Source organism: Onychomys torridus, chromosome 8 (genome assembly GCF_903995425.1).
Source record: "Onychomys torridus chromosome 8, mOncTor1.1, whole genome shotgun sequence".
NCBI classification, from domain to species: Eukaryota; Metazoa; Chordata; class Mammalia; order Rodentia; family Cricetidae; genus Onychomys; species Onychomys torridus.
The window spans coordinates 101674074-101686747 of NC_050450.1; the positions used below are offsets into that span (position 1 = coordinate 101674074).

At 49.9% G+C, this 12674-nt stretch overlaps 1 protein-coding gene across 1 annotated transcript in view; it reads right to left on the minus strand.

The window, feature by feature from the left end:
- Nucleotides 1–2888: 2888 nt before the first annotated feature.
- Sdk2 (sidekick cell adhesion molecule 2) overlaps nt 2889–12674 on the minus strand; it is a 275505-nt gene continuing 265719 nt past the window's right edge. Inside the window, exon 45 of the mRNA XM_036196160.1 lies at nt 2889–5533. Coding sequence (XP_036052053.1) covers nt 5180–5533 — 354 coding nt within the window. The 3' untranslated portion in view covers nt 2889–5179. The remainder of the gene's footprint in view (nt 5534–12674) is intronic.

Sequence of the window (12674 nt, forward strand, 5' to 3'; positions counted from 1 at the left end):
ACTCTTAAAAAAAAAAAAAAGTAAAAAGTAAACAAATGCACAACAAAAAGTCTTACCACAAACATTAAAAATAACCTTCAGTGGCCCAGGGTGTTAGATTTGTAGAGATTAAAAACTAAAAAGGGTGCACACCTTTAATCCCAGCGCTTGGGAGGCAGAGCCAGGCGGATCTCTGTAAGTCTGAGGCCAGCCTGGGCTACAGAGTGAGTTCCAGGAAAGGCACAAAAGCTACACAGAGAAACCCTGTCTCGAAAAACCAAAACCAAAACCAAAACCAAACAAACAAACAAAAAAACTAAAAAGGGGTGCCTCACCAGATCTATGAGAGTGTGCACCCCAGAGTCAGACTACTTCAGTATAGACCAATCCTGGTTCTGCCGCTTCCAGAGAGCAAGCTTAAAATGCTCTGTCACCCTCCTTGGCTGTCACAAGGCTTCATGAGTTATCACATATCAGGTGATCATTTGACCCATGCTGGGCATGGAGTGTGGCATGTATGTGTCACCTCTTGCTGTCATTATACTTTACATATTTATCATTAATTTTTTTGTTTGTTTGTTTGGGTTTTTTTTTTTTTTTTTTTGTGTGTGTGTGTGTGTGTGTATGTACATGTGTGGTTTGGAGGTCAGAAAAGGCAGTTGGATCCCCTAGAACTGGAGTTACAGACAGTTGTGGGCATCTAGTGATGTGGATGCTGGGAACTGAACTTGGGTCCTTAGCAATAGCTACAACCACTAGAAACCACGGAGATACCCTCCCCACCCCTCCCCACCCCCACCCCTCCCCACCCCACCCCCTCCCCACCCCACCCCTCCCCAACCCACCCCCCTCCCCACCCCACCCCTCCCCACTTCACTCCAACCCCTCCCCACCCCACCCCACCCCTCCCCACTCCTCCCCACTTCACCCCACCCCACCTCACCCCTCCCCACCCCTCCCCACTTCATCCCACCCCACCCCATCCCACCCTACCCCACCCTACCCCTCCCCACCCCACTGCTATTATTGACCATTATCAGTTGCATCACACATCTGAGGGGCTCTTGTCCTCCAAACTTAGAACAATACATTCTTTCCTTTTTCTCTTTTTGGTGCTAGAGACTGAACCCGGGTTAAATCTGCATGCCAGACTGCTGTCCTACCCCTGAGTTACACTCCCAGCCTAAAGTAGGAGCTTTTGTTTAAAGGTACAGATACCCCCTGCTGATGAATTAAGAGGGCTGCCCAGTCCTGCCCTTGGCTCGCTCTGTACAATCCCCACATGGCTAGAAATAGAAACAAACGTTTGAGGAACAGAATTTGTAGTGAGGAAAAGACTGCTGCTTCAGAACTCAAAAAAAAAAAAAAGTTTATTTATAAAATACGGACAATTTGACAGGACATGGGACTTCTCATGGTATATATTTCAAATCAACTTCTTTCTTACCTTTCATTTAAAAAATAAACTTGCTAACAAGCTATATGACATATAGATATATATTTTTTCTTACAGATAAACACCTGCCATAATGAATATTCTCCCCATAATTTTTCATTATAGCTTTTAAATCAAAAAATAAAGATTTGTACCTAGTTTTGTATTGGGAGTCTATATGGGTGAAGAAAGGTAACACATTTAAATGCTTTGGAGAAGAAGGGGTTATCCCAAGAGGTGGGGCACCTGTGCTCAAGGTGTTAGTTAGGGTTGGTGTCCCTGTACGGGACCACAGAGGCACTCAGAAGCTGGTGGTGGCTGTTCATGGGTCCCCCCTTCCCCTGCTGATGGTGCATCTGGCTGGCTGCACATGACCCTTCATGGTGCCACGTGAGAAGGCAAGGGGAGCCCCTGCCTAGGGCAGCCTCGGGCACCTTTAGGGACGCTGTCCAGGGCAGGCATGGACAAACAGGAGACAGAAGGCTTCCAGAAGCAAGGGCTGTCGAGGCAGCCTGGTTGTTTTCTTGTTCCCTCTGATCACGGCAGTGTCAGGTTTGGGGTGGAGAGGAGGCTGGGAGAGGCAGCGTGAGTTTGTAAACTCCCTGCAGCTGTCTGGAGGAAGATGCTTCAGGAACCCAGAGCAGCTATTTGGTTAATCTTGGCAATCTGGGTGCAGAGCCTGCAAGAAGGCAGGAGGCACTCCCAGGAGAGGAAAGAGTAGCCCCAGCATGTGTGGTCTTCTGAATACATTGCGAATTTCCTCAGGGCACAGAGAGGTACCACAAAAAGGACACACTAGGCATGTCCTTCTGTTGACCTGTTTCCCACAGAGTCACAAGACAGCAGCCCTGGCCTCAGTGGCTCCAGAAATTGAAAGCTCCTCCTTACTCAGGGTTGGTACCCACCACACTGTTAGCATGTGGTCAGGTGTCTGGGTGGAGTTCTTGGGACCCTCCACTGCCCAGCAGAAATGTAAACATGGGCCAGGAGATGGCATAAAACCACCTAGAGTTCCACAGCTGGAAACCTACAGGTTGTCCAGAATTAACTGGGGCCGTGGAGGCAAGAATTACCCCACTGGGCAGGTAGTGACCTAATAGAGACTTTCACCCTAGATATCTAGGACTTATAGTTTGTGATGTGCCCAGCTGCTTGGGCAATAGGTCCCAGTGATACCAAAAAAATAAGTGACCCAGGCTACCAGTGCCTCATGGAGATGAGAGACAGCCAGAGGCCATCAGAGGGCAAGGCAAGAGGCCCTTTGCTAACACATATCGATGTATGTTCTGTGCATATTTTTGCATGCTTGTACATGAACACCCGTTTGCATGTGCACATGGACATCAGCAAGGGTTTCAATGAGCACACAGAAGGAGGAGGGGGATATCAGTGCACCAGGTGATTCATTAAAGGCAAAGGAAAATTGTCCTCATGTGTAACACACACACATGCACACACACACAAATGCTTTTTTTTTTTTTTTTTTTTTTAAACAATTCCTGCTTCCTCTATAAAGCTCCCTCACTGGGCTGGGCTAGGCTAATAATTCCCTAATGTAAACTGGGAACATCCTCAAAAGGTTAAAGCCTCTAAAAACAGGAAAAAAGATGAAGTTGTTTAAAAAGTAATGAGGAACACAAAGTAAGCGTGGCAGTGTGAGCTCATGCAGCAACTGCATATGTGTGGCTCTGGAGAGACCAGATGCTGCAGGGGTCCGGGTCCAGCTTCTTGACAAAGTCCAAGGTAGCCCTGGGAACCTGACTCCCCAGAGGGGTGAGGCTTCAGCTCTTTGTTGTCCTTTGGAGACAAGGCTGTGCTTCCTGGCTTAGGAACTTTAGGACCTGCTTAGGAGAGGTCACTGTGAAAAGCCTTTGTTCACACACAGCAGTTGGGTCACCTGTCTACTGATCTGGCTTCCAACATTTCCTCATTCACATATTCCAGGGGGCAGGTGTGTAGGGAGGAGCCCACACACTTAGTAGCTCCAGTGTGTCTTTTACTCAGGCCTTTGACTCAGATGTCCCTGACCAGTGACAATTAGCAGTGACTAACTAGGGATTGCTAAGGACAGCTGCAGGCTCCCCACTTGGGCCTCTCAATAAGGCCAGCAGTAATACAGTGCATACTCCCAGCAAGGCTGGTCCTTTATTGAACTGGACATGTCCCCAATGGAGCCTCTGATAGAGGTAGCCATGCATTCCCAGCAGTAAGCTGAGCCTTAAAGGGCTGGTTGATGTCCCCAAGGTCCTCAGGCAACACAGGACATTAGAAAACCTCCTCTCCAAACTCTTGCATTGGAAGCTCAAAGCTAATGTGAAGGTCAGGCCCCTCGAGGCTTTTTACGGAACATTCCTGGAGTACCAGCTTTCTCTCCCATCGGCTGTCCTTGTCCCTTGATCCCATCTGACCCACCTCTCCTGGCTAACCATGTGTCTCAACCACCATGTTCAGTTTGGACAGAGATTCCTGGCTGTCCCCTCCTTGGTCCTTCCCAACTCTGGCTTCACTGAACCTAACCCGGGAGATGTTAGAAGGGGTTCAAGTGATCTTTGATTCTTTGTAAAGCCTCAAGACCAGGTGCTGGGCCGCCCCTTTGGGCACCCATGTGTTGTGGGTAGAGACATGTGAAAATGTTCTTGGGCAAAGAAGTCACAGGGAGGGGCTTCTGTACCCCCTCCCCACCTTTTTTTTTTTTTATACAAGTTCATGAGGGCAGGTGCATGGGTTAGCAGAAAGGTGTACATTCAGAGGAAGTGGTACATCTGAGCATACAACTTTCCTACACAGTTAGGTGGGCTGAGCTGAGCTTCCCATCCTAAGCTCCCCGACCCCATTTCCTTTTTCTCAGTGTTGGGCAGGTAGAGGAGAACATGATAGTCAAGGCTTCGTCCTGGCATCTATGACTTCCTGCAGGACATCTCCCTGAAGCATGCCCCAATGTGCAGCCAGCACCTTAGGTCTCCATTCCCAGATGTCACCCCTCCTTATCTGCATTCAGGGAAGTGAATCCAAGCAACAGGAGGCAGGACTCAGTTTTGCAGCTGAGGATTTCTCCCGGCCTTCAGGCCCTCTTCCTTGAATTCACAATTTAAAACAAAAAAAAAAAAAAAAATTTTTTTTTCAGGAATGAGGAAGTTGCCAAGTGGATTCTCACCCTTTGATTTTTCTTCTTCTATTTTCTCAAATAAGCCAAATACTTGGTGGAGAAGATGAACAAGGGTAAAAAGCCCTGGGAGGGTGCTGAGACAAGGCAGGGGGCTGGCAAGGCCATGGGACACCTGCCAGGGAAAGCCAAAGACAACAGGCAGGCTTTGCCTCTGAGGACACTCATCCTTTTTGCAGAGGAGCAAGGATAGCAAGATCTAGCCCACGTGGGAAACATGAAGTTGGCTGCATGTCTAGAAGCATCTCCACCCTTCAGCCCCACCTGCCTATAGCCCCCCTCCTCTCCAGAGTCCCAAGCCCCTCTATCCTGGGCAGAAGTGAGACTATCTGGTCTCCATCCTCCACACTGCACAATGGACCCCAAGGATGTGAGAAGCTGTTTCAGGTCACACACGTCCAAGTCCCAGGGGTTTCTTCCCCATCCTCCTCCTCCACCCTGGCTCTGCTGGCCCTGGAATCTCTGGAAAAACAAACTGGAGAGGTGAAAAGTTGATCCGATGTCTTCTTGGTGGGGTTTTCTTGTGTTTTCTGGCAGGCGTTCTGGGAAGTGGCAAAGGAGGATTTTGGTGTCATTTTTCCATTCTTTTTCCTCTTCTGATGTCAAACGAAGGATGAGAACCCTGCTATGGGTGCCCGGGAACCAGGGGCAAGGCTGCTGGGGGGACGGTAGAGGGTGCTTTGCTGACTTGGGGGGTTTGGGGGATTTTGGGGCGTTGGAGTCCGGCTGGCCTTGGGCCGGAAAAGGCTGCCCTGCTGGGTGCTGTTGCTATTGGGGACAGTGACGTGGTCAGGTTCACCAGAATCGCTCTCTGTGTAGCTGTAGGCCTGGGCCCGAGAGATGCCTTTCTGCTGACGCCGCCAAGAGTTGTAATATGTGGGGTCACTGATGTAATGGTTGACGAAGGAGTGGGCTTTCTGAGGGTTTGTGTCCACTTCATACTCACTGTCGCTTCCCTAGGAGGACAGAGAACCAGGGTGTCAGCGTCCTTGTGAGGTCAGGGCTCAAAGGCACAGGACGTTCTGCCTCTTTCAAGCCTTGGATCTTGAATGTCTCAACCCCTCACACCACAGTGTCCTTTCATGTCCCCTTCCTTCTGCCTTCAGGGAAAGCCGGTATGAGATGTCTACCATCATGAGCTGTCCAGGGCAAGATGGCCATCTTTTTCCTTTGTAGTACTAAGGCTTGAAAACTAAGGCCTCACTCACACTAGGCAAGTGTTCTACCACTGGGCTACACCCAAACCCCCTTTCTAGTTTTTCATTTTGAGACAGGGTTTCCCTAGGCTGGCCTTGAACTCACTGTGCTGGCCTTCAACTTGCATTCTTCCTGCTTAGCCTCGTGACAGCTAGGCTCTCAGACCCACACCACTGACCCAGCCAGACCTCAAATCCTAATCTTTATTCTTCCCAGTTGAAATAAAATTCACTTAATATAAAGTCAACCATTTTTAAGTGAGTAACTCAGTAAGTTCAGTTGGGGACACTGTGAGCCATTAGGTCTATCTAGCTCTAAATATTTTGGTCACCCAAAAGTACAACCCTGAATCCATTGAGCCTTCTCTCCCTATCCCCTCTTCTCTGAACACAACCACACATCTCTTCAGGAACACCTGTTCCGGATTCTCCATACAGATGGGTCCACACTATATATTTTTATGACTCATGTCTTCTTTTAGTTCAGTGGTTTTTGAGACAAGGTCTCATTCTTTAGCCCAAGATGGTCTAGAACATACTATATTGCCCAGACTGGCCTTAAGTGTGTGACAATTCTCACGCCTCAGCCTCCTGAATGCTGGAATTACCAATACCTTGTCCAAGCTGCTTCTGGTGTCCTTGACTTAGCAGTTTGCATTTCTAAACCCTGATCATCCATGGCAAGATGCTATCTATTTTTTTTAAAGATTTGTTTAATTGTGAGTGTTTTGCTTGAATGTATGGCTGTGTACCATGTGTGTGCCTGGCATCTAGAGGTCAGAAGAGGACACTGGACCTGGGAATTGGAGTTATGGACAGTTGTGAGCCACCATGTGGGTGTTGGGAATTGAACATGGGTTCTCAGCAAGAACAAGTGCTCTTAACCACTGAGTCATCCCTCTAGCCCCAAGAAACCTTCTACCCTGTACTCTGTGACAAGAGGTGAAGTGTGAGCTAGATTAAGATGGAAACTGTGGGCAGTGGAAATGCAGGTGCCCACTCCTGGGATTCAGGGTAAAAGCAAGGGTAAGTCAGAAAATCAATATGACAGGAATGTCAACAGGGGCTGGAGACATGGCTCGGCAGTCAGAGCCTGCTGCTCTTCCACAGGACTTGGGTTTGGGTCTCAGCACCCACACTGTGCAGTTCACAACAGCCTGTAATTCCAGCTCCAAGGACTCTGATGCCCTCTTTTGGCATCTCTGGGCTCCTACACTCATTTGTACACGGATCACAGAAACTTGTGAAAGAAAGTTTTAAATGCCAACAAAAGCTCCAAATTCTCTTATGATGGCTTTGGAGGTCCCCACCCTGCCCCCAACATAAAACATTCAATTATTCTTAACTCTGTTATGACATTCTGCTGCTCTATGCACATGCCTCTTCTGCAGGAGACAAGTCAATCTGAATTGTAAACTGAATTGTGAAGCTAAAATTATCAGCCGCCCCTCCCCCACCCCAAGCTTCCAGCAATGTCTTGAGAAGACAACAGATGGAGACTCGGGAAGAGGCCAGCTCGGATGGTGAGAGGCACACTTAGCAACATGCAGCCCGGAGGATGCCACCAAGGCTGCCTGGCTCCTACCCAGCTAATGCTCTGGCTTCCTCTCCCTTCTACCTACCAGTGTCCCTAGCTGGCCAGTTCACAACTTATGTAAACCTAAGGAAAACATGCTTGTCAGGGAGAGTGCTGGCAACACAACCCAGCTTGGCCAACACCGGTGAGTTTGGGTGACCCACTGTGTCCTGTTTGACAGCGGAGAAACTGGAGGTGACTTTGTTCCCAGGCCTGAGCCATGGGGGATGGGATGCACAAAGCGTTCTAGGGACAAAGTCCTTTGTGACATCTAGACCCTCAAGAGAGGCAAAGTGACTTTTCAGGCAGATGCTCCTGGGGAGGCAGGAGCTGCCGCCTTGGCATTTCTGTAATGAGTTTTCACACCTCTGTCCTATCACTATGCTAAGCTGCTCAGTGTGCATGTTGCCAGAGTACTAACGCTATGCAAATGCTGGTATTTGTGAGCACTAACCTTGCATGGGAACTGTCACTATGTGTGTGCCCATGCTGTGCAAGCACTGATTCTATGGATTCTGGTGGTGTGTGAGTACTGATCTTACACATGAATGTTGTGAGTACTGATATTGTGTGAGTACTAATGCTTCAGGGGTACTGTTGCTGAGTGAGTGCTCATGCTATGTGACTGAGTACTGATTCTGTGAATATTAATGGTGCTGTGTGAGTACTACTAATGCTACATGGATACTGATACCATGTAAGTACCTATTCTGCATGAGTATTGATGCTATGTGAAAGAGAGCACTGACACTGAGTACTACTCATGTGCAGGTACTGGTACTATGCACTGATTGAGAGCTGGCTGAAGCTACGTTAATACTTACTAATGCTGCATGGGCATGGGTGCTTTAAGGGCTGTTGCTGAGTGCTAAAGAACCGAATGCAGGGAGAGGGGAGGGTTTTGCAGAGACATGGGCCTGGCTGGACCTCAGCTCAGATCAACCTGGTTTTCTGAAGGCCACACTTGCTCTGAACTTGCCCTTACTTCTATCTGGAGTTCCTAGAGGGGAATGAGAGGCTCTCCCCTCCTCCCAGGGAGACAGATGCTCCCCAGGCATTTGCTAATTGACTTCCCCGGCTTACCCCTCCTTTCCATCCCGCCTCTCCTACCCACCCCCTGCAGTCCCAGCTTCTCCCCTTAGCAGGAGGGTAGAGCCCACAATGGACAGCCCCTCAGTCAATTCTCCATGGATTCAAGGCAGCACAATGTGAAGTGGGCTCTGTGTGTGTGTGTGTGTGTGTGTGTGTGTGTGTGTGTGTGTGTGTCTGACCAGCTGCCTACCCAGAACAAAAGACATAGACAGGAGGGTTTCATATGCTGAGGCCAGGCTAATGCCCTGAGGCGAGAGGCTGGGGGTGATGGTGGTGGTCGTGGAGGCGGAGTGTGGGTGGTGGGTGCGTGGGTGGGTTATCTCTCCTCCAGAAGGGTCTAGGGGTATAGAGTACCAGGTTAGGTCTCTTGAAGAGTTTGCCAGCATCTCCGAGGCTTCTAGAACTTTGGCTAGCCCCAGCCCACACATTTTGTGTGTGTGTGTGTGTGTGTGTGTGTGTATTTTGAGGACACAGTGGATCCTTCAGAGACTAAGAGACTGGAAGAGATCCCCTCCCTCATCTGGGGTCCCAGGGGCTCTGTCTTGCCTGACCTCATTCTTGGTGCAGTACTCTGGCCCCGCCCCTTGGATGTGCTAACCTTTGAGGCAGAGTAGCTAGCTACCTTCTGCAGGGCTGCAGCCTTGGGGATTCGAGTTGGAGGAGGTGATGACATAGCCCACTCACTGGGGAGGAGCCCCAGGTCACTGTGTGCCACTCTTACAATGCAGGAGGCTCTGGGGTGGGAGGTGGTGATATGGCCCTTGCTAGTGAAGCATGTTTATAACTACCACTCTCGGGCTTTCGGCCTGGTGGACTGGTCTGTAAAATGTAGCTTGTTACCTATCAGGCAAAGGGAGTCAAAGCAGGAGAGGTAAAGTAAACGGTATTACTGGGGAGAAAGCCTGGGGCAGGGACGGGGCTTCTGCGGGAGGACTCAGAGCTCCCTTGGGAGAGATCAGAAGGGGCCGGGGATTGGAGGCTGCTTCAGTGATGTCACTGGGATGGGGCAGCTGCCCCACCCCTACTAACCAACAGTGAATGGGCCTGGTTTGGGGATGGGGTGGGTCCTCTCTGGCTCTTCTGGGGCCAAATCTGAAAGCCCATTCATTCATTTACATCGCCCCGGACCACAGACCAGCGGCTGCTATCTGTTGAGCACCTACTGGATGCCTGGCCCTTTGGGACAGCAGCCCTGACAGATGGGAAGGCTAGAAGAGAGGGTGCCTAGGAGGTGGGGTCAGAGCTGTTGGCTAGCCCCTCCTCCAGCTCCCCAAGGCCAAGGAGGAGGGAGGGGGGGTCTCTGCCTCAGACAAACAGCCAGTTCCCGCCTCCACCTCCCCAACATCTGTTTCTTTTCAGGGTGGGGGTGGGGTGAGAAGAAAGAGTGTGAGAGGGACCAGGGGCTCCGATTGCAGCTTTCAGCCTCTCTAAGTAACTGAATGCAGCTTCCCAGGAGCGGGCAAGCACAAAGGGGGCTTTCAGGGCCCATCCTGCCAGGCCATCAAGCGACGGCTTTACTTCCCTGGCCTCTTAACAGCTCTTCAAAGCCACTCAATCAGTAATTACCCGGTCTCCTGAGCGGGAAGGCAGATGCCAGGCTGGGGGGACAGGAATGGGGGAGGAGCCAAATCCAGAGAAAAAGCAGAAACCCCAAAGTGGAGACAAAGCCCTTCGCTCATCTCCAAAGGTGTAGGATGAGGAGCTGCCCAGGGCTTTGAGATCTGGGACCAGGCAGACTCTGTGTGTGTGTGTGTGTGTGTGTGTGTGTGTGTGTGTGTGTGTGTGTGTCTGTTTTGAGGACCCAGTGGATCCTTCAGAGACTAAGAGACTGGAAGAGATCCTTTCCCTCATCTGGGATCCCAGGGGCTCTGTCCTGCCTGACCACATTCTGGGCACAGCACTCTGAATTGCTACCTTCTGCAGGGGCTGCAGCCTTGGGAATTGGATAGGCTGATGACATGCTAAGGGGCTCCTGAGAATCTTCAGAGGACTTCACTGATATCCCCTTGAGGGATCATTTGTCAGAGCTCTGAGCTCCCTGCATGAAAACAGCTTGAAAAATGTTAGCTCAGACAATGTCATGTGTATTCCTAACCTGTGCCCTTGCAGGAGAAGCCTATGCTGCCTAGCTGTCAGAGATGTCTGTGACCAGTGGCCTTGAGGGAGTTTCCTGAGTTGGGTTCCAGTGAATGTTGTCTTCAGAGTCAGCAGGATGTAGACTGAATCCCAGTGACCTGCCATCCTGAGCTCTGTGTCCAAGAACTTGGTGTTTGACATCTCTATCTCTGAGTCTCCATATTTCCAAGTGCTATGTGGGAGATTAATGCACTGCCACGGTGGGGCTGCTGGGTGCTAAATGAGATTTGTAAGACCTGGGGCTTGGCATGGAAAAGGTGTCCACAAGCTCTTCTGCCCTGTAGTACCCCTCTCTTTGGGCTAAGGAGAATGGGAGACATGATCCTAGACCAGGAATGGCCCAATCTGATGGACAAGAAACAAAACAGACAAAAAGATCTGAGACATTCACAGGCAGAAGCCATGTGGGAAGGGGACCGTGTACCTGACTCAGACACACATGGCTCCTTCTATGTCTGGCCCAGACCTGTACACACCAAATGAATGCCAGCTTCTTCTGGGACCCCTGCTTCCTACCCCGCATCCCTCCTCTGCATGCCTTTGGGCAGTGACCTTTCGACCCGTCTCTTTTCCCTGCTTCAACTTCCTCAAACCACAGGAAACAGAAGTTTGGACATCGCTTTCTTCTTACAGTTAGTCATTATGGTCCCATGATATTTGAGTGAGGATTGAAATGTGATTATTTAGGTACAGGTAGCCTTCCCTGACAGACCATAATAGCCTGTCACAAAGTCTCTCTGAGTCAGCACTTATTCCCTCCATGTGCCTGACCTACATAAAGTTGCACTAGGAAAGGTGTAACAGGGAGTTGGGGGTTCTGGACTTGTTGAGGGGGGTATGTGTGACACTCCCACCCCCACTCACTCTTTCTTATTGTATTAACCTAGAAGTGGTCATAAAGCCACCAGTACCTTCCAGGGACTCTGAGGACCAAGTAATGCCATTTACCCACAATTCTTGGAGCCCATCCTGATGCCTAGTAAGTGCTCCACACACTCAATAAATATCACATGAGATGTGGTTGGTCCTACACATTTTCTTTATACTTTTTCACGTAGATTTAATTCTTTTAAATGAGCTTGAAGCTGCTGACCCCGAAACTGCTGGCAACTGGATCCAAGATCAGAAGATATACGCTGTGGGCTCAGTGTTTCTTTTCTATTGAGATGTATCTGTGTGCTAAATACATTTTTTTTTCTGCTGTTATTTTGAAAATGGAGTTGGAATGCAGCCAGGCTGCATTTTTAGACATTCCCTCAAACAAGCCACAGGCAAATCTCTTTGGGTGTGCCTTTCCTGTGCTCGGGGTCCCTTTCCCTAGCATCTCCTAGCATCTCCAGAGGCATGGCCCTGGGTCCTTTGCCAGAACCAGTCTCTTCCTCTAGCCCTTCACCCACATCACTCTTGGGGGCCTCTCTCACACTGCATCTCATCATATCCATGTATTTTTAAGTCAAACTGAGGTTTTCTTTATGACTGTCTCACAGGAGAGAGGCTGGACGTGTTTGCACTAGTTTTAGAGAGGGAGATTTGGGTGGCTTGACTCACGATATAAACCAGGCTGCACATGCACACTCATGCACAGAAGACCTGGGGGATGGGACAGTCCAAAGAGGCAGTGACTCTCTCAAGAGCCACTGACACTGAGAGGGAATGGTTGCTGATCCTCAGGGACCCGTATCTGTCATCTGTCCAGGACAGCCATCAGGGTGGATATGCTACACTCCAGATCCTGCCTGATAACCCAGACATCTCTGAGAAGGAGGATTCCTAGATGTGTGTAACAAGGGTGTCAGAGGGACAAGGTCAGCTGCTGTACCTCCATGTCTAACCCTGAAGACCAGAAGGAGAAGCTGGGGGTCATAGGCATGTCTCCATCACCTCCATGTTCCGAGAGTAGGCTCAGGAAATGAGCCAGAGGACAGTGATGTGGTTTAGGAGTAAAATTCTCACCTAGCATGTGGGGGACCCTGGGTTCCATTCCCAGGACTGGAGAGACAGAGAAGGAGAGAAATCAGAGGCAGCCCCTCCCTCTGTGAATCTGCTGGAACTGCCCCAAGCTCAGGACAATGCAGGAACATAGTTCCCATGGCTGTC